This window comes from Trichoderma camerunense (assembly GCF_050948025.1).
Source record: "Trichoderma camerunense strain CBS 138272 chromosome Unknown V8C40scaffold_23, whole genome shotgun sequence".
In the NCBI taxonomy this organism is placed as follows: Eukaryota; Fungi; Ascomycota; class Sordariomycetes; order Hypocreales; family Hypocreaceae; genus Trichoderma; species Trichoderma camerunense.
Window position 1 is genome coordinate 489,574 of NW_028145347.1, and position 27,548 is coordinate 517,121.

Below are 27,548 nucleotides of genomic sequence, written 5' to 3' on the forward strand. Positions count from 1 at the left end.
TTAGTACGAGTATCGTACCTAACTAACGTCTCCATCTCGTAGGCATGTCCGAGTACACGTTCCTGTAGCCCTGCGACTGGGCTGGACGCTCGCTGGAATTAGCCCGAGCCTTGTGACTGGGGACTCGCCGACGAAAAATGTGCCGATCGATTGCTGAATCTGGCTGGCCATTGGCCCTCTCCTCATAAATGGCACCCAAGACACCGAGGCGTATCTGCATTTCCGATTGGCGACAGATAACAGGGGATATCCTGGAGGCCGTGACCACGTACGGGTCGGAGAGCCTTGCCTGCGCTGTCGCTGCTGGTTGCTTAGCACTAAATATTATTGCCCCCTTTGATTGCCATCCACTTCCGAAGGTGCAAGATGGGGCATCTCTGGCGGCCTGCCGAAAGACACTGCCAATTGCGCTGGTTGCGAGGGGGGCGGAAGAGGCTGACTGACATCCATCGCTCCTCTTTGTCCCCTCTTGTCAAAGATTACCAGCCCCCAGTTCGTCCCTGCTCGGACCCTGCTCCGTGGTTCCCCAGTTAGCAATCCCAGGCTAAACGCATTTTTTTGCGTGGTTGCTCATGACTGCGTTGTGCAGAAGACGATCGAGTACTTGTACAAGTCCAACGCCAACTAAGTTTGTGCGCGGTCGGCTTGTCTTGATTCTTTGCTACAGCATTGCCTGATTGTTTCGATTTGATTCGGTTGCTGTCCCTCGTTCGCATTGAATTCCTTACCAACGGGACACGAGCAAGATACACGAGATCCGCCTGTTGGCTTCTTCCCAGCGGTGAAGATGTCTTGCTTTTGCGATGCCTGAGCTGCAGTCTCGTTCCCATCGCCAGCCTGTCGATATCGCCATGTCATTGTACGAGCTCCTTCCGAGGGGCCTCACCGTGGTACGTCATGTCAACTATAGTTCCGATCGATTTCTATCCTGGCGCCTCGAGTCTCGTTTCTATCCACAGCATCGCGGGCGGTGCTGCACCTGCATCTGCACCTGAAGAGCTGAAGCGGGACGCGGCAGTTATGGAGCAAGCCACAACTTGAATCGTGCTGTGTACCGTTTGCTTTCAGCTAATCTCTGATACGTTTTGGTTTATCATAGCCCAATGACACTCGAGTTGGATCTGGCCGTGATGGCTCTGATGGCGGTACTCTGAGCACGGCAAATGGCAACAAATCGAATTCTCTGTCTAAACTTGGTGCTACTTTTGCTCCTGTTGCTATCTATCTGGGTCTTTGCTTGGCCCTATTCCTTTTGCTACGGCCTCGTTCCAGGCGAGTTTATGCTCCAAGAACTATTCCCAGTCTTCGATACCCAGAGTATGTCCCATCCTTCTCTGCCTTTCCCTCATCTTCATCCCTGTATCTCTCCTGTCTTCACATTTATAAATTCCCAAAATCGTTACGATTGTAATGCCGGCACCATATCTCACACAAGACACTATAGGAAACCCACTCCTGAATTGCCTTCTGGTCTCTTCAACTGGATCATACCCTTCCTCAAGATTCCAGACACCTATGTCCTCAACAATGGCTCTCTTGATGCCTACTTTTTCCTCCGCTATCTCAAGGTTCTACGAAACATTAGCCTCGTTGGCTGCTGCATCGTCTGGCCAATCCTCCTCCCGGTACACGGCACTGGCGGTAATAGTCTTACACAGCTTGACCTCCTGACCATTGGTAACGTCGTCTCTGGATCTACAAGACTTTGGGCCCATGCTGTAGTTGCTTGGTTATTCTTTGGTAAGTTTAAGTTGGTCCCTGTCTACCGCTACACCACCTGTATTAACATGCAATCGAAGGCTTCGTGCTTTTTACAATTGTCCGAGAGTGTATTTTCTTTGTCAACCTGCGCCAAGCATACCTTTCATCGCCTTATTATGCCGATCGACTTTCGTCCAAAACGTTGCTCTTGCTGTGTATCCCCAAGCCTTATCGCGATGAGGCTCGACTTCGAAAACTCTACGGCGATTCTGCGAAGCGCATCTTCCTACCCCGCACAAGTAAAGATCTTGCGAATCTGGTCAAAGAGAGAGAACAGACAGCTATGCGACTAGAGAAAGCCGAGATTGATCTTATCAAGAAAGCTAACGCCGCGCGGAACAAATACCTTCGCAAGAACCCACAATCTGCCAATGTGCTTTATCAACCCGCTAGGAAAGAGACCGAGACTTCCTCAATACATGAGATGACCACTCTGGATAGCGGCGAAACCGTCCAGCAATCCAACAGTCCGCTCGAGGTAACCTTACCTGGGGCCCAACTTGGAGTGGATATAGAGAATCAGGCAGGCTATACCAGCGTTGAAGGGAGCCCCAAGCAGGTCAATCTCGAGGAGGAGGAAGACCTTAAAGCAGAGGACTTGGACTATGTGCATCCATATGGCCTCAGGCCCAACTTGCCGGACGTCAGAGGCTCCGTTGCAGCCCAATGGATACCAGCAGAAGCCCGGCCGCATCATCGGCCAATTGGGAACTTTGGCCGTCGAGTTGATACAATCAGGTGGACTCGCAATAGGCTCAAGGAGCTTAACATCCAAATTTTCAAATTGCGACGCCAAATCAAGCGAGGCGATGTTGAGCCTCTCCCAGCCGCATTTATAGAGTTCGATACTCAGGAGGCTGCCCATGCCGCACAGCAAGTTGTTGTGCACCATTTACCGCTGCAGATGGCCCCCGGGCTGCTCGGTATTCGCCCGGACGAGGTCATATGGGAATCTCTGCGGATGAAATGGTGGGAACGTATTATACGACGTCTGCTGATTCTCAGTGGCATCACCGCCGCCATCATCTTCTGGTCCATTCCCTCCGCATTTATCGGCATAGCATCCCAACTGGACTTTTTAACCGAGAAGATTCCCTTTCTTCACTGGATCAACAAGTTGCCTAGTTTTATAATAGGCGTTATTAGCGGTCTTCTTCCACCATTCGCTTTGTCTGTGCTCATGGCGCTGGTGCCGATTCTGTTGAGAAGTAAGGAATCCCTACATTTACCTGTTTGAATATGGTAGACTGACGCCCCTTTTATAGTTTGCGCTGCTCAAGCTGGCATTCCGTCACTGATCATTGGAGAGTTCTTTACGCAAAATGCATACTTTGCGTTCCAAGTCGTCCAAGTTTTCTTGGTCACTACCATCACTTCGGCCGCCTCGGGTGCACTCCAGGACATTATTGAAAACCCGCTGGGTATCCAATCACTTCTCGCACAGAACCTGCCTAAGGCGTCGAATTTTTACCTGTCGTATATCTTGGTCCAATGCTTAGCTACTGGTGGCACCCAGCTGCTGCAATTGTTTTCCTTGGTTCGGCACCACATCGTGGCAAAAACGTCAGATGTGCCCAGGAGACGATTCACAACCTGGCGTAAACTTCGGCCAGCTCGTTGGGGCGGCATCTTTCCAGTGTTTACAAACATGGGAGTGATTGGTACGTACTACTTTTATTTCATGCGCCTTTGAAAGAGGAAGCATTGTGCTAATGGAGATACGACTTGCAGCACTTTCATATGCCTGTATTGCGCCGTTGATCTTGATATTTAGCGCGGGAGGCATGGCCTTTATTGGACTTGTTTGGAAGTACAACTTGATCTATGTTTTCGACACCACAACTGACAGCAAGGGCCTCTTCTATCCGCGCGCCCTACAGCAGTTGATCATTGGCCTTTACCTGGCAGAGATATGTCTGATTGGCCTCTTAATTTTGAATCGTGCATTTGGACCCATGGGTATTGTCATCACCCTCCTTGGTCTAACGGGCTTGGTTCATTTCCTGCTCAGAGATGCTATTTTGCCTCTCATGTGGAGCTTGCCGCAGACGTTGGCAGTGGAGGAACAGATCCAAGAAGAAGAAAAGGCAAAACTCGCAGTCCACAACGACGATGGGGAAGCACATGGAAATGACGCCGGCGGTGCAGCTGCAAGCTACTTTGACGTGGAACAAGCATTTGGAGACGAAGAAGAGATCGAAATAGAAGAAATTGACGAAGACGATCACCACGTTGTCTCCAACAGGGGTCTCGAAGGCGCCAGCAGTATTCGAATGGCCCTAACAGCGTGGCTGAAGTCTGCTGCCATAGAAAAAGTCAAGACTGAGATGGAAAGGTCCGGGCTTAATGCGATGCTAGACAAGATGTTTGCATTTGCGAAGAGTGGAGATGGAGAAGGGCCTCCCGGTTTTCTAGCCAAATGGCTGCATCCAGAGGAGCACGAAGACTTCGTGGCATTGCGCAAACTGATCCCCACAGAGGAACGACCGCCTATCTCGTACACGAACGGAGACAAATACGCTACCTACCAGCCCCCGGAGCTCTGGACGCCGAAACCAAGCCTCTGGATACCAAGGGATGAAGCTAGAGTAAGCAGACAGGAGGTGGCACACACTCGGCTTTGCACGCCGATATCCGATTTGGGAGCCACATTGAACGAAAAGGGACGGATTACTGTTGATCTAGACGCAGCTCCATTTGAAGAGCATAGGATGATATTATAGCGAGTTTGTTATACATGGTTGAGCATTTTGCGTTACCTACTAGGTAGAATTTACTATACCCGGCTATACTTAATTGTACATTGCCACTACTGAAATAATATAATGATTGAATTTATGACAAATACATGTTGTTCTTCTCTTTTTCTGTGAAATCAGTTTGGATCATCTTCTTGATGTCTGTAACGGCTGTAGGTCAGCGCCACATCAAATGTACCACCAGCCATCAGCCACACCCGTAGCTTGGAACGACCCCACTACGCTGCAAAGCTCCCAAAAATTCTTGGTCTCTTGCAGACCTCGAACTACCATCTTCAATTGGAATTTGTCGCATGACAAACTACATTTTTCTCACTTCTTTTCTGTCACAACTGTTCAATTCACATCTCTGAGCAGCCGAAATGCCTCTCGATACATCAACATACTCCCTCGCGCTCCTGCGCATCGACGGCCGACGATGGAACGACCTCCGTCGCCTGCACGCCCAGATTCACACCCAAGACGCCGCAGACGGATCGTCATACCTCGAGATGGGCCACACAAAGGTCATGTGCGTGGTGACTGGCCCGGCCGAGCCTCAGGCAGGTCAGCAGAAGAGGGGGGCTGGCGGTGGCGGCCAGACGGGTGGACAGAAGGACGGGGCGAGCATCGTGGTGAATGTGGTGGTGGCTGGCTTTTCGAGCGTGGATCGCAAGAGGAGAGGGAGAAATGATAGGTGAGAAGCTACATATGACAAGAATTGGGATATGGGAGACTAACTGAGGGAATTCTAGGCGCATCCAAGAGATGGAGATTACGATTCAGAAAGCACTGGCGGCTAATTTACATGTCCATCTTTTCCCACACTCGACGATTACGGTATCCTTGCATGTTCTGTCCCAGGACGGATCGCTCTTGGCTGCGTTGATCAACGCGACGACACTTGCACTCATCGATGCTGGTATTCCCATGACAGACTACATCACGGCTTGTACCGCGGGCTCAACATCATCTTATGCTGCTGGCGATGATTCAGCCGACCCTTTGCTCGACTTAAACACTCAGGAGGAGCAAGAGCTGCCTTATCTGACGGTTGCCACGCTGGGAGATTCCGACAAGGTTGCGGTGCTGGTGTGTGAGAGCCGTGTTCAGGTGAGCCGGCTGGAGGGCATGCTGGTGGTGGGCGTTGATGGGTGTAGACAGATGAGGAGGCTGCTGGATGGAATTGTAAGGCAGAAGGGAAGCAAGATGATTAAAGAGGGAGCAGTGCAGAGGAGTGATATGATGGCTGTGAGCTTGGAGGATTAAGTGGTTGGTGTTTTGGATTGTATGGGCAGCGCAATACTTTTTGCCCTTTGAATGATACCAGGTATGTTTCCACAATATTTTTTTTTATGATGACTATGTTCAATCTTGTTTGTTATTCTGTCTTGCTAATTCGGATACATGTACTATATAGCTGGCCAAATGTGCTTTCTTCAGAGCTCATCGTGCGCAGACTCCTCGGCAGCCTCTTCAGCCGTAGGAGCCTCAGTCTCGACCTTTGCCTCTTCGGTAGTCTCGGGCTTCTCGACGACAATTCCTTGGGGAAGCTTCTTCTTCTCACCCTCGCCCATTCGGACAGAGTCGATCCAGGACTCGACGCTGTGGACGTCGAACTCGCCCTCTTCGTATCGCCTCCACCAGCCGCGGCGGGCGTTGAGGGCAATGAGCTCGATTTTACCAGAGATTCCGAGGGCTTCCTTCAGAGCGGCGGCGCCTTCAACGTCGCTGTCGACGGAGAAGAAGGGGAAGTGGCGCTTTCCGTGGACGTACTTGGTGTGCAGCTGGGAGACGGACAAAAGGATCTTGTTGCGCATCTCCGAGGTGCCTGCGGGGACAAACGCAAGTACACATGTCTGAGACTTGGACTGGAGGCAGTGCTCTTCGAGTTCGGCCTTGGAAGCAAGGGCGGGGATGTCGATGAGGGTGGACTCAGGGGCAGTGGCGGTTGAGGTCTCGGAAGATGCGGTAGACGAGGACTTCTCCGCTTTGGGGACTTCCTTGCTGGCCTTGTCCTTGGAAGAAGCCTTCTTGTTGGACTTGGCGCTGGAGGGGGATGGGTCGGGGTTGGGCTGGGCGGCTTGCTTCAGGAACTCGACCATGTCCTTCTTGTTGAGCTCTCCGCTGTACGTGATGGGCTCCTTGCCGCCTCCAGGGATGAGAACGAGGGACGGGAATGAAGAAATGCCAAACTTTTCCACGGTGGCAGTCTCCTTGTTCCTAACCTGCCCAACAGTGACGGCATCGAGAAAATCAATGGCAATACTCCTAAGCAGCGCACTCGTAGTTCCTTTCTCCGTGAACAGAATGGCCTTTGGCTTCTCCTCCTCCTTCTCCAAGAAGCCGTCAATCTCCTTGTCCGTCAGCTTAACAACGTGGTTATTAATCTTTGCCACCACGGCGTCGACAATGGCCCCCGCGCTGCGCTGGCCCTGGTAGTCCTCGACGACGGGGCGGCCGTACTTCTTACCCGGACGGACGATCTTGAGCGTGGGGAAGCCCTTGACGCCCATGGTGCCGCAAAAGGCCTTGTTGGCGTCGTCGTCGCAGTCTACGGCGGCGACTTTGGCGAGGCCGTCGAGGTTCTTGGCGGCTTTTTCGTAGGCGGGCTTGAGGTTTTGGCAGTGGCCGCACCAGGGGGCGTAGAATTCGACGATCTGGAGACGGTTAGTTATTTTTTTTTTGTTTTACTTCAATTTCATTTTTGTTCATTCGTGGATGTGTTGTTTTTTATGTGGTACAAGTCTTTATAATGTTTTGATGTGTATGAGATGTGTGTGAGTTTGTAAGCAAAAACTTACAGATGTGTGGTTGGACTTTGCGATGAGTCGGTCGTATGATTTGGCGTCTACCTGCAGAACAGGCGAGTTTTTGGTGTAGAAGCCAGCCTGGGCGACGGGCAAGGCCGCAAGCATAGCTGAAAGGGTGGCGAGGAGAGTTTGTTGATGCATGGCTTCTGATTTTCCGTGTAAGTTGATAGGATGAAGCCCTTGTGAGTAAGTGGAGTGAGACTGAGAAGAAGACGGCCTTATGTATCAGCAGCTTCTCAAGGCCTCTTTTCCCCCTTTCAAGAGGTGATGTTATACAGAAGAGAGAGCGAGACAGGATATGTGAAAAGAGGGCGAGGATTTTAGCCAAAAGGAAATGTTGCAATGTGGCTGCGATTGCTTGGCCTTGAGATTTTATAGCTGTTTGGGCTTATGAAGATGGCCCGGGCCCATGGGAATTTGGGAAAAGGCCACGCTGGAGAGAGATGCACAGTGTGAGGTGTGGCTTATGCGTGACTTGGCGATATGTTTTTTGCCTTACTTTTTACTTTCTGGCTGTGTATATGAGTTCTACTTTGTTTACAAGCTTAATGGTGAGAATAGAATAGTGTATCAATATTGATATGGAGTAAATATCAAGTCTCTTGGGGGAGCGTCTAGGTGGTAACTTCAGTGTTCTTATACTCAGTGCCTCTATCATGACAACTATTTGCACACAGTGTGACTTTAGCAAGGCATGGGTGTTTCCAGCTTCCAAATCAGTCTCGCTGTGGCGCGACCTTGAGCGGGGCAGTTCGCTGTGGCTTGTGCGTGGATGTAGTACTCGAATCATGTATCGTCAAGGCTGCAGCTTTATGTGGGGGAAGCGCATCGTCACCTGCGATTACGTCGATGCGCCCATTTGCACAAAGAGCTTTCCCATCCGTTTTAATCTTCTCCAAGTTGTTCTTTGCTCTTCTATTACTATACACTGCTTCAAGCACAATAAAGCAAGCAGATAATTCAATCGCTTAGTCGCAATGGCCGAGCCAATCCCCGCGCCGCTCAAGATCCCCGAAGTCAGTCGGTTTCTCAACCGCGCAAACCAGCTGCGTGCCTTCAAACCCGCCATCTCATACTGGTGTACGTGAGATCTCACAGAATGAGAAAATCTTGTCTCTTACAAAGTATATATACAGGCGAATACCATGCCGTCAACCAGATTGTAGGAAAGAACCTGCACACCACCGACGATGACTGCTTCGCCTTCACGAAGACGCTGCTCGAGCGCCTCGAGTCCACAAAGGCCGAGCGTCCAGACGACGATGCCATCATGGACAATACCGCGGGGCAGGCCTATGTCGAGCAGTTTGCGCAGGAGACGTTTGATCGTGCAGAACGAACCATGAAGGCGAACAAAGTGACGAGGTAATGAAACACAAATCATACTGTCTCCAAACTACACTCTAGCTAACTGCTGTCGCGGCTAGACAAACCGCCGATACCTTTGACGCTGCCGCCACCTTTTTCGATCTCACCCACGAATGGGGAACCCCCGAACCAGACGTCCTCCAGAAAATCAAATTCGCCAAGTGGAACGCCGCCCGCATACTCAAGGCCATCCGCGAAGGCAAGGACCCCAACGAGTCCAACCCGAAACCCCGCGAGGTCGAAGACGGACCGGCCCTCGACCCTCTCGACCCCGACGTTCAGGAACTCACCAGCCCCCCGCCACCGCAAGCTGCCTACGTCGAGGACGCTCCCGACGGGGGCGAGGCGTCGCGCCAGGAGCCCGCGCAGGAAGGGTATTTCCCCCTTACGCAGGCGGCCGAGCCTGACAACGAGCCCTTTGTCCCCTCGCCCATGAGCACCAGCCCTCCGCCTCAGGATCTTCCGACACAGCCGCCGCATTCTACGCCTCAGCTTCCTCCGCAGTTCACTTCTTATGCGCCTCCTCCCCAGCCTCCTCAGCCCGTCAACCCTTCTATTCCTCCTAGCTGGACCGCCCCCACGGCACCCGTGCCTCCAGCTGTCGTGTCGCCAAGTGTCGTCTCACCCCCCGTCGCAACTCCCATCGTACCGCCGGTTGCGAACGTCGGTAGCAGCAGACCACCGGTGGCTGATCAGAAGAGCATGGCACAGGCGCAGAAACATGCCAAGTGGGCGATATCCGCTCTGAATTTCGACGACGTGCCGACCGCCGTGCAGGAGCTGAGGAATGCGCTGGCTACTCTTGGGGCACTGTGAGAAAGGGAATTTACTGGGATGTTTAACGCTGTACATGAGATACCTAATCGCAAAATGAAACAAAGTGTCAAAGATGAAGAAGGGCCTTGGTTTTCTTTTTTTCAGGAGTAGTAATTCTTGCCTATAGAAAGAGCGGCATGTTTGAGCTACCTATAGTATGCAGAGATAGAGAGAAAAGGAGTGCTAACACTGGAAGCTCTGATGTTGTAAGAACCAGAGCAGATATTGAAATAAGGGCTGCAGGGAAAGAAATAACGAAAATAAGAATATAAAGAGTTAAAAAAACAAAGCGCCAAGTCCAAATCATTCGATTCCATCGTCAAAGTCATTCCACAAGGTTTTGTCGTACACAAAAAAAAAATCTCATTCCCATTGCTCCATGCCAATCCATGCTGTATGTATTACGCCACAACCATGATGTTGTGTGAGTTTCCGAACCCCTGGATCGGAACGCTCTCAAGTGGTCTATTCGGATCAGGCCCGGCAACAGTCGCCGCGGTGTCTTCGTCCTCATCCGCGTCCGTCCAACCGCGCTCTGGCCCCCATCGGATGGCCACGCCATTGGTTTCGGCAGCGACCTTGATGAGGCCGGACATCATGTTGCCCGTCTTCTTGACGCTGGACCAGGCGTCGAACTCGACCGTAGTTACGGCCGGCAACACCTCGAGGACGTTGGTGAGTAGAGCGCGACTGAAGGACTCGTAGAAGCCCTCAGAGCGACGGAAGCCCTTGAAGATGCCGTCGCTGGGGTCGCATTCCACAAGGACCTTGAGCTTGTGCACGTTGATGCAGTCCTTTAGCCCGAGCGCATCGTTGACAGCCCACCCTTTAGGTGGCGCATTCCACCCTGGCCCGAGGCGCAATTCCAGGGTCGTGAGGCATTCGCGCTGGCGGGGCTTGAGGCGGGCGAGCAATGGCCGCTTGCTCTTAAAGTACTTGCCCGGATACGTGGGGAAGAGGCGAAACGTCCGAGTGCCGTAGTAGTAGTATGTTGCCTCTTCGTGCAGCAGCCTGCAGACGCGCATGAGGCCGAGTTTCTTGTGGATGCTCTTGTAGTTGTTGGGGGACAGGTCGAGGACCTCGCCGTCGTCTTCAAAGTAGTATTCGTATATCTTGACGCGCAGCTCCGAGGGCAAGGAGAGGAAGTGGAACGGCGTCGCAGGGACACGCGGCGGCTTCTTTCGGAGCGGGATCAATGGGGTGTCGAGGGTAAGAGAAGCAATCGGTATATTGTTGATATCATCGTCGATGCTGCCGGTAGCAGGAGCAGGAGCAGGCGCTCCCATCTCTTGCTCTGGAGCTTGAAGATCCTGCTCTGGCGACTGGGGGTTCTGTGCCAGTGCCTGAGGCTTCTGTATCGCAGTTTGCGACTTGTTCACCACGACGTGCAGTTTATGCGCCGCTGCTTGCGACTTCTTGGCCGTGGCTTGCGCCTTTCTCGGTGCTGCCGGTGGCGGAGGCTTGGTCAGAGATGGTCGTCGACCAGTGCTCTTGGAAGGATGCTCGGACATTTCAAAATAATGAAACGAGGAGATATTATGTCGGATTTTCGGATCGAATCTCGAGGTGCGAAGAGGAGCGGTTCAAACGGAAATTCGTTATACTGTACAGCAGACTAGGATCCCCAATCTTGGTCTTGCGCGCATGCCACACCGGCGGTTAAATAGGACGGGTAGAGTCAAGGTCGATCAATCACAACGGAACGAGGTGCCTCGTCGAGGGTGGTTCCATGGCGAGACGACAAAACTCGAGATGAACCACCCTCTAGATTGCACCAAACGCAAAAGCCATGATATTGATTGGACTGATTGGCGGCCGGGTTTCGCTTGGGCAAATCAGCCGATGTTGAAGGAATGGCGACGGTTCCAGAACGGAGTGAAACAGGAACAGAGACAGGGTCGGATGTGGTCCGAGAATCGCAGCAATAGTGAGATTACTGTACCGTAATGACAGCAACAGGAGTGAAACAAGGGTCTTCTCGCGTGAGGGGGGAGAGACAAAAGAGACGGGACAAAGCTGGGGAAGAGGGAAACTTGAGTCTCTTGAGGTATGACAAAACCGGGAGTTCTACTGAGAAACAAGTACTCGGTACAAGTCGGAGGTTTTGGAGATTCGACATTCCCCAATTGGCACTTTCACGTGAGCCCGTCGACGGCGCGCTAGTCCGCAGGCGGCATTGAGGGACCCAAACGGGGCAAATGCAGAAAAGAGAACATGCCAGAATCGCGTAAACATCGGCTGAATCCAATCCCGGCAAAAAAATTCTGGATGACGGAGGCGGGTCAGTACGCAAGAAGTGGGCGAGAGAAGAACGACTTTGCCTTTGCGCCACTAAAAGCGTCGTTTCCATGACTGCAGGTTACAGGCAATTCCTACTGTCGAGACACATCTGAACCAGCCAACCAGGAGCCTTGGATCTGGCGGCATCGAGATCATCGTCGAGCGACCCGGGACATGCGCAATTGAAGAGTCTCGCTTCCGTTACTGAGGCCTTTGCACCGTCCATCCCACGATGCTCTCCAGAGTAGCTCAAGCCTCGAGGCTGGGGCTGGCGGCCAGCCGGCTACCACGAACGGCTGTGCGTCAGCCCATTCGATTCCCAGCTGCTTCTGCTGCTCCTCTGGCTTCGCAATTCCTCCGTACCTATGCGAACAAGAAGTCCAGCCCCGGAGAGACACCCAGACAAGCTCCGAAGCAGCCCTCACCAGGACCCAAGGGCCCCGCTGCAGAGGGCTCACCAGCACAAGAGGTCGATTCCTCAGCTGAACAGAAGCCCGCCGAGTCTGCTGAACCAGAACCCATACCCTTCCACAAGCTTCCCGATCTCACCCAGGGTATTCCCTCGACGTTGGAGGCCGAGCTCGAGCAGAGAGCTGGCAAGTCGCAGTCGTCGCTGACGCTGGGCGAGGAGGAGCCAGCTGCTGGCGGCAGTGGAGGAGGAGGCCGCGGCCGAGCTAGAGAAGAGTATGTCTCTACCAGCGAGCGCAACCGCAAGTGGTGGACTCGCTTCATGTTGGCTGTTACGGGCTCGGGATCACTGATGGGCATCGCATACATGGGTCGTAATTGGGAGGATCCCATCGAGGCAGAGCGCCACCCCGAAATTCCCAATGGATGGACCCCGGCACTGTGGTGGCAGCGCACCAGAGCTCGATGGGGAGAGTCAGTGTCTTACTACCAGGACCCGGCATTTGAGAAGCTACTACCCGATCCCGACCCGAGCTTCGAGCGCCCATACACCCTCTGTATCAGTTTGGACGACATGCTCATCCACAGCGAATGGACTCGAGAGCATGGTTGGAGAGTGGCTAAACGACCTGGAATGGATTACTTTATCCGATACCTGAGTCAATACTACGAGCTTGTGCTCTTCACCACGGCTCCCTTTGGCATGGCAGAGCCGCTGGTTCGGAAGCTGGATCCTTTCCGCTTCATCATGTGGCCCCTCTATCGCGAGGCCACTAAATACGAGGACGGAGAAATTGTCAAGGTAAGCCCCCAATTTCCATCAATGTTGATGCAGCAGCAGCATAACTAATCTGGTGTTTAAAATAGGATCTCTCCTACCTCAACCGTGACCTGTCCAAAGTCATCATTCTCGACACCAAAGCCTCTCACGTCCGCAAGCAGCCTGAGAACGCCGTCATTCTAGAGCCTTGGAAGGGTGATGCAAGCGATAAGGAGCTTGTCGCTTTGATTCCTTTCCTCGAGTATATCCACACCATGCAGTACTCAGATGTGCGGAAAGTTCTCAAGTCCTTCGAAGGAAAGCACATTCCTACCGAGTTTGCCCGCCGAGAAGCCATCGCCCGCCGAGAATTCAACAAACAGCGAGCTGAAAAGTCAAAGCACGCAAAGCCATCTGGCATGGGTGCTCTTGGAAACCTGCTTGGCCTGAAGCCCAGCAAGATGAGCATGACGGTGCCCGTCGACGGAGAGCAGGATCCTACCGAAGCCTATGCTCAGGGCAAGATGCTTCAGGACATTGCCCGCGAAAGAGGTCAGCGTAACTACCAGGCCCTTGAGAAGGAGATCCGTGAGAATGGCGAGAAGTGGCTCAAGGAGGAGCAGCAGGCCATGGAGAAGGCTCAGCAGGAGATGATGAGCAGCATGATGGGTTCTTTCTCTGGCATGTTTGGCCCTAAGAAGGAGGGCGGCGACAACACCAAGGCATAAGTCGCTATACCAGAATGAAGAAAGATAAAAAAAAACAAAGAAAAAAAATTGGTGATGGGTACGACGCTGCGATCTTTCTCTCTCTCTCCGCTATATAATGGCTTCAACCACATAATAATTGTAAAAACACCAAAAGGGGGAAACGAAACGTGGCAAGGGTTATGGTCCTCGGATTCGTCCACCGAGAACGGGATTATTTGCATATAGAAATTCTTTCGGTAGCATTGGCATGGGGTCAAACGAGCCTTTTTGCTGCGAAGGGGCGATTAAGGAGGGGATGGAAAGGGGGCGCGAGGTGATCTTTTGGGATCATATTTTTTGTATTTGCTACGAACGAAGAAGGATGAAAAAATACTTCTGTGTAACTTGACTTGTATACTAGAGGATGTATGAGGCGATTGATGGATTATGTTGAAGAGAACTTGTAAGAGTGTATCTGAGTGCAAAGTAGAGATGTGATTATGTGAGGAGTGATATTAATATTAGTAGGAGATGGCTGCGTGTTATCTAGGTCTCTGCTGTTTCTCTTCTCCTTTTGCATACTTGGACTTGATATTACTCGGGCAATCCAAACGAACGAAGTATAAAGAATGACTGCTTCTGGCTCTCAGCTGAATCTTCCTCTCCTAGCCCCTGAAATTCCAAAGCATACTTCATCACTTCCCCTCAACAGTCACCCACAAACCCACTGCCCTCAAACTATCGTGTAAAGAAACAATCGCACGAAGGAGTAACCGAAAGAGTAACATAACTCGTCCGCGTCAAAGTAACGAACCTCGTCGTAATCCGCTGCGAAGGCTGCACAACCACCACATGCGCCGTGCCGTCCTCAGAACTAGTATACGTCCCCGGCAGAAGCGTGCGATAGTCCGTGCTAAAGAGGTTCGTCGCGGGAGGAATTGGAGGAGTTGGATGAATGGTGGTGACGTTGATCCAGCAGTGGTCGCAGCGAGGATTGGTGACGCATTGGAAGTATCTAAAGTTGATTGTGTTGTTAGAAGGGGTGTGATGTGATGTGTGAGTTATGTTTGGGTTTGGATTTGTCTTACTCGTCGCCGTTTTTATCTGGGATGCGGGTGCAGTCGCATTCGGCGCCGGGTTTGCACATGTCTGTCCAGGGATCTGAGGTTGTTGTTGGTGTTGGGAAGGATGTTGTTGGAGGGATGGGGAGAGGGATGGGATGGATGGTTGTTGGTAGAGGAGGATCGATTTCCACGCTCGTGTTGTGGTGGTGTGGATGAGTGAGGATTTGGGGAAAGGAAAGGACTGTGGGGAGGTGGAAGAAGATGGCGACGAGGAGGCGGAGGAGCATCATTTTGATGGAGTTGATGGTTCGATAGGAGAAAGCGGTTGGTATTGGAGCGTTCATGATCGGTGAAAAGATTTTGAAAAGAGGAGAGAAGGAGAAGATGGTGATAAGGAGGGAATTGTTAGACTTTTATATCCTCTTCGTCACTATGGTGATCTATATGCAAGGACTTTGAGACAAATTGAAGAGAAGGAAGGAAAAGGTGAGTTCGTCACACGAAATCTATCCGTCCGTCAAGCTTCTCGGGAACTATATCAAGATGTTTGTTTTTGTTCACGGACCAAGTTCCAGCGGATAACTGCAGCTCGTCTTGGTCAAATCTTGCAACACTATGATCCGGCATCGCAGCCCATTAACTCGTACACCGTCAAGCTGTTCATACGGACAAACAAGCTCTTTTGTCTTCAGGGAATTGTAGCCGGTTCAGCTCACATTGAGAGGCACAAAGAGTTAGATTTCAGTGTTACATGGTATATGCTTGAATTCTTGTATACGTTACTCGGCAGCGGCAAACACGAGATGAGGATCTTGTGCATGGCCTTTACAGATGGCGTCGCACAGCAGTGACTATGGATGATGAAAGGCAAACGTTGATGTCTTTACACATGTTTCCAGGCTGATTTGCTTTAGATGATGTTTAGAGGTCCGAATACGACTTGCCGGGTATCAAATAAAAGTCTAGCCTCTTTAATATAAAAGGCAATATTGATCGAGCCATGTTCATATTAAGCCTATAGAAATCCATATCATCATAGAGCTGTAAATATAACTGCCTCCAGCTATGCATTCACAAGCCATGCGTTCCTTTACCATTACAAAAGAAGCCCAGCAAACACGATACAAAAAAAGTCCCACCCCAATTCATGCGTATACTACATAAACACGTCTATTATCGTACAAGAAAACTTGGGGGTATTCGCTATTATATCCAATCACCCTTTTATCCTAGCATGTCCGTTCTGTGTCGCCGCCTCATCCCTCCTCCTGAGCCATGCCGGAGCCAACTTGCGCCATATCCAGGCAACCAGCTGAAAGAAGCGTGCGTCCACATCAACTCCTACAAACCCCAAAATGCTCACAACAATGTACACCAGGAAAGCGATGACGACTCCCAAATCCAAAAAGTGGACGAACCACCAAAAGTGCTGTGTACCCAGACGACAATTGACAAACTCGTACTCCCACTCCCACGTCTCTTGGTTGAACCACATGCTGAGAAGGCCCGCATTGCCGCTAAAGTCGCCCATCATGCTACGCACCGTAATCTCTCGTCTGCCTGGGACACCTGAAGTGGTCAGGTTCGGCAGTCCTCGAGCCTGGGCATCACGCCATCTGGCCACCTCCCAGAAGCGTTCACTAGGATCCGTGCCGTTTGTCTGGTTGATGAAGTGATATGTGTCGCAGCCCTCGTGATCGTGTCCGTTGAGAATCAAGCCCTTGCGGCCTCGTCCGGCACCGGCCGCGTAGGGATCTTTGTTCATGCCGTAGAAGCCCTCGAGGAAGCCTTTGCTTGCGTCCGAACTCAGCAGATATTGCTCCTTCACACCACCTCCGTCTTCTGCGCTGTGAAAGTCGAAAAAGGGTGCGTCGACGCAGACACCCTCGGGTTTATACAGCGGAATATGGGTTAAGACGAGGGTGAAGATGCCCGAGTATTCGACGGCGGCCGAGGTTCCGATGACGGCGTTAATGAATTTGTATGTCTCATCTTGCAGGTCGGTGTCCTTGGCAGGGGTGTCGAGATTCATGTCATTGAGAACGACGATACGGATCTCGGGTTCCAGTCGGGGAGAGTGGGGGTTTGTTTGGTCGTTATGAATAGTGGCCAACACATCCGAGTCGTTGATGGGAATTCCAAATCGAAGCTCGTAGTTGACCTTGCCAAAGACACGCTCGAACCGCAACAATCGCTCGGCGGTCAAGTCTCCAGCATATCCGATATCGTGGTTGCCAGCAACATTGATGATTCTCTTTGTCCAAATCTCCTCCGCCTCGGATCCGTCTAGCATGCCCGTCAAATCATATTCGTGCGCTGGCCACGTGGCGATATCATCCGGCACTCTCTCTCCGCCTCGGAAAGTCCTCTCCCAGAACCTGTGGCCTCGCTTCTCGAATTCATCGTCTTCGATCCACTGACTGCCTAAAAGGTCGCCAAGAACGCTCACATGTGTCGGGCGCGACCACCAGTGTAGGGTTCTGTAGATGTGGGCGAGGTAGAAGTCGTTGCCGATGAGATCGAGACGTTTGCGCCAAGAGTCGAGATAATAGGGAATATCTTCGAAGAATACATCGACGATATCGTGCACCGTCCAGCGGATGCGCTCTCGAAAGCACCAGTGTTCCGTCTGAAAGGTGAGATGCTTGTAGATGCTGATTACGTGGGGGAATGTGCCTAGAATGACCGTCGCGACCGAAGTGTCGCCTTCGAGCTGAGGATCGCCCAGAGCGAGGAGTCGAAAGGGAGCCAGTTGAGTAGGCACATGGTCTGCATCGGTTTGGGTCTCGTTGAAGGGCCAATGGAGTCGTTTGGTCGCCTCAAACGCTTCGTGGGCGTCTCTCGAGGGCAGGGGAAACGCGCAACCACCGAAGAAGGGATAAAGATAGAGGTAAATCGTGCAGGCTATCGCCACAGGCACCAAGAGGCCCAAGCCATTGCGCAGGAAAGCCGCGACTAACATGTAGCCAGCCGCATGTGCAAAAAGCACGACAGAAGAGAAGAGGAAGGAAAAAAAGCAACGAGATAAAGGAATGTTGGTGTGTTGGCCAGAGGTTTCAATCAACGGTTTATTTTAGGCGTAGGCTGTTCAGGGGTCCAACTCGCCTTAACAGCAGAAGCCACGAGTACTTGGGACTGCGCTAAATTAGCGTGCAATCTTGTGTATCTACTAGTGCCCCGCATTAGTGCCCTTCCCCTAATTGTCCCATGAATTGATGTTTTAGGGTAGAAGGAGTCGATACTTGAGAAGGTATGTTGATATCGAGAATATCGAGAAGGATATACAGAGTACTCTGGACGATATGAGAATACCCTACGTTACAGGTATCTGCTTATTATGTTACGAATATCATTTGTATTGTTTGCGTTTACAGTGGCTTGGAAACGGTGAGGCTGATGCATATATGAGCAAGAGTTGGTATATACTTTACAAAGTTCCATAAACGCCATATACTAGGTAGCTTAGCCCGTATAAGATACAAACAATATATACAAATGAATGAGAGGGCTTTTCCAATCCTCGTAACAAAGACACATTGAATCAATCTTCCGTCTCTAGCTGTTCAATCATTTCCATAGCCATTTCGTCGTGGCCTAACTTCCGTAAATCTGAAGGAGCTGGACACTTCTCCATCAGTGCGGGTAACAGTTGGCAGTGATATTGTTTTAGGCATACTGCCCATGCAACCCAATTCTTTCTGATTTTTCTTTCTTTCATGTTTTTTTCTCGTTTTTTTTTTCCGATGGAAAGTTATCATTTCATAAGCCATCTATCCGCATTGGTGTGACGCACGCCATCCGAATCGACATCGTTGGGAGACGCTAAGCCAGCACGGAGCCTCGAAATTTCATCATGAACACCAGCCTTGGTATCATTGATGTCTCCGGTACCAATGGCAGTAGAGGTATCGGTGGTGTGTGTACTCTGGCTATGGCCAGCCTTGGTGATCAACCTCCCTCGATTTCGGGCGAGCTCAGGCTGCCGAGATAGGAGAGAGTTCTTGAAGGCATTGGCCACGCTTGCGAATGGCTCGCTGATGTTATCTTGAACCCAGGGTGCCATGTGAGATTCAGCTACTTCTGCGTCTGAGCCCACAGAGGGGTTAAACGAGCCCTGGTCGACTCTCTTGCAAGAACGGTTCGACCTATGGCACGGCAAGCAAGGATATTGGCCATCACATCGCGTCTTACGCTTCCGACACTCGATACATGCCACCACAGGCCTTGGCCGCTTGCTGCTGCGAGGTGGTTGCTGCAATTGTTCAAGATATTGCTGCTGTCGAGTTGTGGCGGCAGTGGAAGAGAGAAAATTGGTCATTGAACCTCTTCCGTCTCCAATCAGGGCGTGGTCGCGCTGTTCCTGAGCTTTTCGCTCACGCTGAGCTTGTCGTTCTCGCCGAACTGCGTTGGCAGGGGAAGAGAAAAGGTTGATGTACGATGACCGTGCAGAATCTTGAGAGGTGGGCAGATTTCTGCTGCAATCCGCGCAAAGAGCTTTCTCTTCTGGGCTTGTCCGCCAAACCAGACTATCTTGGGCAGAGCAGTTGGAGCAAACAATCTCCTGAACGTCAGAACCTATAACACCCCGTAGCGGTGAGCCGGAGGGCTCTGGTATATCGGAGGTCATTTCCGTATCTTCGTTGTCGTCGTCGCAGTCCATCGCCGAGGGCTCGCCCTCGGTGTAAATCGTTCCATCGGGCTGTCTGCTTGAAACAGTTGAGGAACGACCAAGCTGCATTGAAGAAGTCATCGGCTCGGTCAAGGCGTTGTTAGACTCCCTCATCTGCTGGAACTTGGATAGCTGAGCCACCATTCTGCTCGTTGCTGATTCTCCTTCCTTGCCTGGCTCGAATGACTCCAAAGTCTTGTGACTGTCTAGAGCCTTTAGGAAACCAGGAATATCATCCCTCTCGTCTTGCAGTGCTGCACTTGGGTCATCAGCTTGTGCCAGTATTCGCCCGTTTCCATCAACTTGCACTTCACAACACCAATCCTTGAGCTGTTTTGTCGACGGTCTTTTGCCTTGATTTGATGGATCTATCATATGCTCAAAGTATAAGTGAGATATTGCTCCGGTTACAGTATCGTACTGCTTCTGTGCCAAGCAAGATTTGCAATTCGATAGCGAATTGATGGCTTGGATATCGGGCTTGATGCCAAGGGAGGTCGGGTCGCGGCATATAAACTTCCTTGTCATCTTGTTGCTCTCATGTCGACGCATATGACGATCGAGTTCATGAGGCCCTCGGAAGCCACCTGGATGGTCGTTACAAATGGTGCATAAGAACTTGGATGATTTGCGCCTCTGATCTGAGCTCAAGCGTCCGCTCAAGCGTCCGCTTGAACGACCAGCGATGGCTTGACGCGATGCAACGATAGGAGCTGCTGATGAGCTACCTTCATCCATCTTCATCGCAGCGGCTGGAACTGAGGGCACATCCGATGAAGTGAGAACTGGGGATGTTAATGGGGAGAAATATGCGTCATAAAGTCGGAAATCATCACTGGCTGATATATTTGGCGCGTACGCGGCCGACGGCGGTCCCTCAAGTGGTTTATATGATGGTGCAAGGGGATCAAAACTGTAGGACGATTGATACAACTCACGAACAATCCCTTCAAGAGAATCGGAAGTTAAACCGGGAACTTCATCCAACTCTTCTCCAATAACCTGGAATTGTGATTGTAGTCCATGAGGACTGACATTATATAACTGGTAAGGAGAATTGGCAATTGAACTGGGAGTCGCCGTTGACACTGAATGTGGTGAGAAGCTGAGCCCGGGTAACGACGTGTTCCAGGATGCGTACAGTGGCGCAAAGGGCTCGACACGATCAAAACTGGGATAAGGGAAGGGCGCATCTGTCAGAGGCTGAAATGATGACACAGATGAATCGACGTCGTGAGAAGGGGAAACATTCTCAGATGAACCGACGTCGTGAGAAGTGGAAACATTCTCGTTGACATCGTGAGAAGGGGAAACTTTCTCATTCGCATCATAAGAAGGGGAACCATTCTTATTGACGTCGTAAGAAGGGGAAACATTCTTAGTGACGTCCCGAGAAGTGGAAGCATTCTCGGTTGAATGCGAAGCTTCATCTTCAGTAACCTCTGCAATGGATGAGCCAAGAGGCTCATCCGCCTTCACAAGAACCTCCTCAGTCCATAACCGGAGATCCGACACAGCTGACGATAAACGAACGACCCTGCTGTTGCTGTTGACAAGTGTCTCTTGATAATGCCGTTGGAAATGCCTCCGCCGGAGGTGGTCTGCTGCCATATAATATGCATTATACGTCTTCCCGGACGAACATTCTGGGCACTGGGAGAGCGGAAAATCAGGCTTAACATCAGAATAAAGACCTGCGGCGGTTGGATCTCGGCAGACGTATTTCTTGACGAGTTTAGCTTGCTCGACCCTTGATCTAAACATATTGGTGATGCCTTTAGGAAGTGACAGCGGCCTTTTTGCCGCAGAGCCATATGTGCTGTCATCATCATCATCATCTATGCTCTGCAATGTCGCCTGCTTGAGTTCTTGTAGCTTATGATGGGGCTTCAGTTCTCGATTCTTGAAGGAAAGATAGGCTGGTCCGGAGTTTCGAGCAGACTCATCCCGTTCGTCAAGAGGCAACACGAAGCTTTCCCACCCCTGGCTTCGTCGCACGCGCTCGATGCCATCATCACCAACGGCGAAATCGAGTTCAACAGAGAACTCACAAACCGCGCGAACTATATCAATATCGTCTGTGAGCTGTCGCATACCTTTGAAAGAGGTAATAAGGTGTAAAGGCACAAAGCCTTGCGAGTCCATTCGCGCGCGGAGATATAGATCCCCGGCCAAATTTTCAATAGAGAAGTAATATTCGACTTTTTCTTTCAGTGCAGAGAAGCTAAATTCGTTATATTGATTTTGGTGCGCCGTCAATGCAAATTGTTGATCCAACAGAGCTCGAGCATTTTCGAAAACAAGTTTGGCGGGCATAATGGCAGTCAGGCCGTTGGATAAATTGCCTGCAAAGACGTGTCCAAAGAGGCGACCAGTAACTTTGTCTCTGACCCAGCCTCCACAGTCTCCAGGACCAAGTGACCCAAAGAATCTCGCAGTATATACCTCGGTGAACTCTTTAGAGTGAGGAAGCCGTACGGGAAGTGTATCTTCCGACATGAGTCCATGGACGACTCTACCGTTTGAGGCCACAGTCTTCACAGCTGTGTTGCGGGGACCAGATTCGATTTTGTCCACATCAGTAAGAGAAATTGCGTTCTTGAGTAAGGATTGTGAAGGGGAGTTCACATCCAACTCAAAGAGCGCATAGTCGAGTTCTTCACTGCAGATAACTGGTTTGCCTTTGCCGATTAACCGCCCTTCCGGGGAGCTGGGTTCTTGCGGAGAAATGGAGAGTCGCCTCTGAGAATTTCTATCGCTTTCTGAGGCTGATGTAGGAGTATACGAGTCGTCCATCTCGGAGTCTTTACTCTCGTCCACATCTGAAACGCTGCCCTGCCTCACAGTCTCAACAAATTCCGTGTCTGTCTCATCGTCGTCGTCATCGTCGAAGTCGCCCAAGCCTGTTATTTCGAAGTCGCTGATCTGGCTCGCCTCGAACTTATGGGCTGGCAACTCGATCGACGGTGAATCTTTCAAGAAATGGCTGATGCTCAGCAACATGTGTTTGTTCATATAGCTTACAACACCGCCGGCAGTGGCCGTTCGAATGGAGCCTGGCTTGGCCGACGTAGAAAAGCTGCCCTTGAGCGTCGATTTGCCGTGAGATCCGCGTCTAAGTCGTGGCTTGGATCGCGTCCTTGACCTGCTGCGGAGACGCTGGACGAGGCCAGCTCCGGTGGCAGTCTCGAATGCGGCCTTGGCTAACGGAGAGGTGCTACGCTGGCGGCGACGTGAGCGTGAGCGTGAGCGAGAGCGAGAAGGTGAGTGATTATCATCAGAGGAATTATAGCCTCGGCTTCGGCTGCGGCCTCGATGTCTCTCTTCCTTTTCGACTTTGCCAGCCTGGAGATACTTTGCGGCACCGGCTACGGCGAGAGCAGCTGCTGCAAGGCCCAGACCCTTTTTGGGCGCGGAAGAGTGGACAGAAGATGCGTCATCGTCTCTAAAGTGATCTTCATATAGGCTGCGAGCTCTCGTGATGGATTCGATCCCAAGAGCTCTCAGCCCGGCACTGGAAATAATCTTCCTGCTCGAGACCTCCTTGCCAGAGACCTCTTGGCCTGAGATTAATCGATAACAATCTGAAGTGCCTTCTTGTTGTAATGAGAAAACCGAGACGCTGTCGCCAGCCCAAGCCATGAGCTTTTCAAAGTCTGAGTGCCCAATTTCGAAGCCCGGGTAATTGGTCATGATGTCGCTATGAAGAATCAAATCATAAGCTTCCTTGCGGGCGACTTTATCGTCCGACACGAGCATGACAACAGGCTTTGCTCTCTTTGCCCTCTTTCCAACCATGAACAGCGGGATAGAAAGGTAGCTGCCAGACTCTTGCGCCTTGTCGCTGTGCTCGAGCAAGTAGTCGAGGATGGACTTTTTGAGGCTGCTCTCGAATAACCTCCGGGCCTCCCCCTTGGCCTCCCAACAGAGGATGTCGCCGAGCAGCCCTGGATGGAGTGTCCCTAATAACTTTCCGACGGAGTCCTGTGCCGAACTCTGCGCGTATGGCCACGTCTTTGGGCTTCGCGAAACGATATTCATCGCGGCGCTCTTTAGTGGCTGTATTCACCGGGACAGTCAAACAGAGTTGTTGGCCGTTGACTCATTTAGTGTACTTTGAGATGGCGGAATTTGTAAGTGTCAGAAGGGAGATGCCTGGTAAGTGTAACTTTCGCCAGGCAAGAAGTGTATTATTGAGAAATAGTGTTAGTTGGACTTGGGTCTGAGGGGGGAAAGGAAAGGAACGGCAACGCTTTGGTAGTGCTTGTGATTCCTGATGTCACTCCCATCAACTATTGGATGCGACATCTTCGTGCACTGCCTCGATATGCGTATGCAGACAAGGTTGATGGAGTGCGTAAGGCTCACAGGGAGGCTCAAATGCTGCAGTTGGGGGGCATATTAGCCGCCGACAATCACACCAACTATAAAGAGGGTTGCATGCAGGCAACAACAATACATCTGCAAGACCGTGAGACGATGTGTTAAACTGCTGTAAATCCACTGAAGAAGAGTTGAGATCTAAGGTCTGGAGCATGAATAAACATAGCATAGAGACGGTGCATTACTTGGCGATGATGATTTTCTTTCTGGATTTATCCCATCCTAGTAACCTTTGACTGTTGTTGTTGTAACGACTTTGATTCCAATCAACATCAACCATGCGTGTCCCATTGTTAGCGGATCTTTGAAGGCTGTGTCCGCCTTACCTATTCCGCCACGAATCCTGGTATAAGTGAGGGTGACCATCCAAAACCTCGGTAAAGAGCCTCAAAAATCGCCCCGTCGATAGAAAAGTGAACAAAATGCAATGATTCTGTATATCCTTAACCTTCTGTAATCCCGAATATCGTTTGAATCCAATGTCATCGCGATGAATCCTCATATCTCTCATTTATCGCAGTCTGAGGCCTTAAATGAGCCGCTGCAGAAATTCCCAATCTCAGGATCGGTACAGGAGGGGCTGCTTGAGGCACTATGGGAGGCCTCAGACCGTCATGGCAGCATGTCGCCTTACTTTAAATATTATTCCAAGCGTATTCAGCGCCTGCGACTCGATGGCTGTGACGGATTCTGTGCCGACTCCCACGCAGACATTGCCTTGATCGCCAGAAGAATCCTAGATGGGGCTTCCAGAGATGAAATATTTGAGCAAGTAGTAGTTGCGGAAAAGTGCCCGTCTGCATCTACTGCTGCCGACATCAACCATGGCATAGACATGTGCGCAAGCCTGCTTGTCATGACGGAGATTGAGCTTAATGGGATTTCTGCTGGTCTATCCGGATTGACTGCTGTACCATGGAAGAGTGGTTCGTTGAATAATGCTTTGGCGACTTATTTCTGTCCTCAGAAGACGCTGCAAGCAGATCGGCCTAAACTTGGCAAAGTATTCACGGCTAGGAACTTGAATCGCATAGCGGGCATTGAGATTCGATGGACAACAAACTTGGCAGACCATCTCCGTCTTGTGGATGACGACCAGGTTGTCTTTATTTTTCACTGCGCGAGCTTTCTTCAGCTTCAAAAAACGTAAGCAGACAAATCCTACCAAATAAACGATACAAAGCCCAGACAATCGACTAACAACAATATAGCCTAGACAACAGCCCGTTTCCGGCATCATTTCTCCAAGAAACGCTAGACACCCTTGCCCTTCTCTTCCCCTCCTCAGATAATGAGACAACGAACTGGTTAAAGAGTATTGCCAAGATTGACCCGCGACTATTAAAATGCGGTTCTCTTCGTACCCGGGAGCGCAGACTTGAGAATTTTAACTACTGGCATGATCAACTTGTTATCCTGAAGCAGGCGTTTGATGAGTCCAGTCCTAGAAACATTTCGCAATGGTGGTTTGATAGAAGGAATGGCGTCCAATGGTACACGTTTTGGATAGCGATACTCGTTTTTGCAGTTACTATATTCTTCGGCATTGTGCAGAGTGTCGAGGGTGCATTGCAGGTCTATCTGTCGTACAAGAGCATACAATCAGGGTAGCATGGATGGGTAACGTGGGTATGGCGTCTTGGAGAGACGATTATGAGCGAATGTTTTATTGTATATCCACTTGGAGTGTACTTGGATTGTTTTTTAAGATACCAGAACTGTTATTATTTCTAGAAGAATGTCATTTGGTTTAGATTCAGAAAAACTGAACGAAGTGAGAACAATGAACCCGTAGACAACTCTTTATTTTAGTTCTTTCATTACCATAAAACGGAGTTGATACCATAGGCTGGGGACAGCTACACATTTATTAACCTAATTGCCATAGCTTATTGGTCCCCTAATACTGATTGTAAATGACAACTTGTCTGTAGAGACGATTACAATGTTTAACAATCAATTAGCCTAGAGAATTTTGGTCTATATCATTTCTCTATAAAGCCTGATGCGTCGGCAAAAAGGTGCAAGTAGGCTGCCAACTCATGGTTGAGGCCTGGTTGAACATTTGCTCGGCGCCCGTACCATCTTCAACAACCACAGTGAGTCATATTCGAAGCCCTATTCTGGCTAAAAGCAAATGCAAAATTGACCATAATTACTAAACAAAAGCTCTGATGGAATCTTTTTCACTTGACACTCTCCTTTTACATCCATCTCTTCCTCCTGATCGCCAACTGTGTTGCACTCGGACAAACTTGGGTGTCCGTGGAAGCCATGGAGGCCGTGAATATCCCGGGCTTATGCAGACAGGGATGTCCTTTTTCTATTCCTGGAATAGTCTATGGATCTGATCTCTGGCGCTGGATCCACCTAATGCTAGTGCAGGCAAGGTTCTCTTACTTCCATTTTCGTCGCAGACGAGATGCTAGCTCCCATACAGAACCACTTACACGGTGTAAACAGTTCATGATAGGCTTCAAACATGGAAATAATTTCATCATGGTTCAATTTGTAACAGAATAATTGTAATTCCATCGATTTCTCGTCTTACAAATCAGCAAATCGACTGACGACTGACTCATGAAGGGGTTGAAGATGTAGTTTGTCAAGATACAGCAGAAGTGGTAACGTGAAGCAAAGTTATAAATACAGTCTTCATCTCGTCTTCCAAGTTCATCTTGGGCAATCACAATCAATCTTCTATTATACAATTCTCTATAACTAAACTATCTCACAATGTCAACCTCAGACTCCCTCTCCCTGGCCGGCAAGACTGCCATCATCACTGGTTCCGGTAAAGAGAACGGCATCGGAGCCGCCATCGCCCTTGCTCTTGCTCGTAATGGTGCCCGTGTTGCTATCAACTATGTCTCGGAAGCCACTGCTCCTCGATCTTTGAAAGTTGCAGCGAGCATTGAAGAAGTGGCAGGCAAGGGCAGCGTCGTGATTATTCAACAGGATGTCGCCACGCCTGAGGGAACCAAGAAACTAGTTGAAAAGGCAGTCGAAGGATTCGGTGTTGATCGTATCGACATCCTTGGTGAGTGTTTGCCATTGAATGATACCATGGAGGCTTGAGCTGATAACTTAATGCATAGTTAACAATGCCGCATGGGCTTCGCGAGAGCCTGCCTTGATCATGGGCCAAGAGAATGTCGAAAAAACATTCAATACTTGTGTTTTGGGGCCACTGTATCTCATTCAAGCTACAGTCCCACACATGCCACAAGGTGGAAGGATCATCAATGTCGGCAGCGTAGCATCCAAGCTCGGTATCGAGGCCGTTTACGGAGCCGCAAAGGCAGCCATGGACGCTTTGACGTACAGTCTGGCAAGAGATGTAAGTGTTAAACAAATTCAAGGCCAGTCGTCTGACAGGAGCTAACAATTGGAAAGCTTGGAAGCGACAACAAACGCATCACCATTAACACGGTGATGCCCGGCCCTGTGCTCACCGACTCACTGAAGGCTGAAGAGTTTGAAATGTTGAAGGAAGGGTTGCTCAACTTGACACGAGCAGAGAGGCGATTTGGAACAGTCGAGGATATTGCAGACTCAGTGCTGCTTCTTGCAAATGAGAAGAGCCGATGGATTACTGGAGAGTGCATCTCTGTTAGTGGCGGCATAGTTGGCAATTAACAAGGTCCAGTTGTGGTAACTCTTAACTCGGACAAATTCATCTCCCGCGAGAACAGGTCCTAAATAAGATATAGTATTTATTTAGCCTTCACATGCCAAATTACCTAGTTTTCTAAACTCTTCTTACACTGTCCAACTGTTATTCCGTATTTCCTGTGGT

The 27,548-nt window shown here is 50.5% G+C and overlaps 11 protein-coding genes across 11 annotated transcripts; 6 read left to right on the forward strand and 5 right to left on the reverse strand.

Moving 5' to 3' along the window:
* The first annotated feature begins 345 nt into the window (after positions 1-345).
* V8C40DRAFT_257164 (uncharacterized protein) lies at positions 346-4,606 on the forward strand. Its single transcript, XM_083218433.1, has 6 exons — positions 346-890; positions 1,100-1,317; positions 1,445-1,740; positions 1,800-2,969; positions 3,027-3,422; positions 3,493-4,606. Exons 1-6 carry the CDS (start codon positions 804-806, stop codon positions 4,482-4,484), a joined length of 3,159 nt encoding a protein of 1,052 aa, XP_083068355.1. The 5' UTR covers positions 346-803; the 3' UTR covers positions 4,485-4,606.
* Positions 4,607-4,882: 276 nt separating this feature from the next.
* On the forward strand, positions 4,883-5,768 carry V8C40DRAFT_270529 (exosome non-catalytic core subunit SKI6; the record flags this gene model as incomplete). The annotated part of the gene is made up of 2 exons (XM_083220194.1): positions 4,883-5,196; positions 5,255-5,768. The coding sequence occupies 2 exons, from the start codon at positions 4,883-4,885 to the stop codon at positions 5,766-5,768; spliced, it is 828 nt and encodes a 275-aa protein (XP_083068356.1).
* Positions 5,769-5,847: 79 nt separating this feature from the next.
* Positions 5,848-7,693, reverse strand: V8C40DRAFT_257168 (uncharacterized protein). Its single transcript, XM_083218434.1, has 2 exons — positions 7,304-7,693; positions 5,848-7,159 (listed from the first exon to the last, which is right to left on the reverse strand). The coding sequence occupies exons 1-2, from the start codon at positions 7,451-7,453 to the stop codon at positions 5,939-5,941; spliced, it is 1,371 nt and encodes a 456-aa protein (XP_083068357.1). The 5' UTR covers positions 7,454-7,693; the 3' UTR covers positions 5,848-5,938.
* A 459-nt stretch (positions 7,694-8,152) lies between these two features.
* On the forward strand, positions 8,153-9,752 carry V8C40DRAFT_257170 (Vta1 like-domain-containing protein). Its single transcript, XM_083218435.1, has 3 exons — positions 8,153-8,392; positions 8,449-8,677; positions 8,740-9,752. Exons 1-3 carry the CDS (start codon positions 8,290-8,292, stop codon positions 9,494-9,496), a joined length of 1,089 nt encoding a protein of 362 aa, XP_083068358.1. The 5' UTR covers positions 8,153-8,289; the 3' UTR covers positions 9,497-9,752.
* On the reverse strand, positions 9,530-11,169 carry V8C40DRAFT_122540 (uncharacterized protein). Its single transcript, XM_083210949.1, has one exon. The coding sequence runs from the start codon at positions 11,005-11,007 to the stop codon at positions 9,898-9,900; it is 1,110 nt and encodes a 369-aa protein (XP_083068359.1). The 5' UTR covers positions 11,008-11,169; the 3' UTR covers positions 9,530-9,897.
* Positions 11,170-11,805: 636 nt separating this feature from the next.
* Positions 11,806-14,204, forward strand: V8C40DRAFT_257175 (protein translocase subunit TIM50). The gene is made up of 2 exons (XM_083218436.1): positions 11,806-12,986; positions 13,052-14,204. The coding sequence occupies exons 1-2, from the start codon at positions 12,009-12,011 to the stop codon at positions 13,670-13,672; spliced, it is 1,599 nt and encodes a 532-aa protein (XP_083068360.1). The 5' UTR covers positions 11,806-12,008; the 3' UTR covers positions 13,673-14,204.
* Positions 14,205-14,371: 167 nt separating this feature from the next.
* On the reverse strand, positions 14,372-15,041 carry V8C40DRAFT_283512 (uncharacterized protein; the record flags this gene model as incomplete). The annotated part of the gene is made up of 2 exons (XM_083221961.1): positions 14,372-14,648; positions 14,722-15,041. 2 exons carry the CDS (start codon positions 15,039-15,041, stop codon positions 14,372-14,374), a joined length of 597 nt encoding a protein of 198 aa, XP_083068361.1.
* A 626-nt stretch (positions 15,042-15,667) lies between these two features.
* Positions 15,668-17,767, reverse strand: V8C40DRAFT_257177 (uncharacterized protein). The gene has a single exon (XM_083218437.1). It carries the CDS (start codon positions 17,657-17,659, stop codon positions 15,914-15,916), a length of 1,746 nt encoding a protein of 581 aa, XP_083068362.1. The 5' UTR covers positions 17,660-17,767; the 3' UTR covers positions 15,668-15,913.
* A 350-nt stretch (positions 17,768-18,117) lies between these two features.
* Positions 18,118-22,586, reverse strand: V8C40DRAFT_257178 (uncharacterized protein; the record flags this gene model as incomplete). Its single annotated transcript, XM_083218438.1, has 1 exon — positions 18,118-22,586. A coding segment is annotated over exon 1 (3,925 nt), but the record flags the coding sequence as incomplete, so codon positions are not given.
* Positions 22,587-24,152: 1,566 nt separating this feature from the next.
* On the forward strand, positions 24,153-25,493 carry V8C40DRAFT_122585 (uncharacterized protein). Its single transcript, XM_083210950.1, has 2 exons — positions 24,153-24,895; positions 24,961-25,493. Exons 1-2 carry the CDS (start codon positions 24,240-24,242, stop codon positions 25,358-25,360), a joined length of 1,056 nt encoding a protein of 351 aa, XP_083068364.1. The 5' UTR covers positions 24,153-24,239; the 3' UTR covers positions 25,361-25,493.
* A 992-nt stretch (positions 25,494-26,485) lies between these two features.
* On the forward strand, positions 26,486-27,388 carry V8C40DRAFT_283513 (SDR family NAD(P)-dependent oxidoreductase; the record flags this gene model as incomplete). The annotated part of the gene is made up of 3 exons (XM_083221962.1): positions 26,486-26,789; positions 26,848-27,089; positions 27,146-27,388. The coding sequence occupies 3 exons, from the start codon at positions 26,486-26,488 to the stop codon at positions 27,386-27,388; spliced, it is 789 nt and encodes a 262-aa protein (XP_083068365.1).
* Positions 27,389-27,548: the final 160 nt, after the last annotated feature.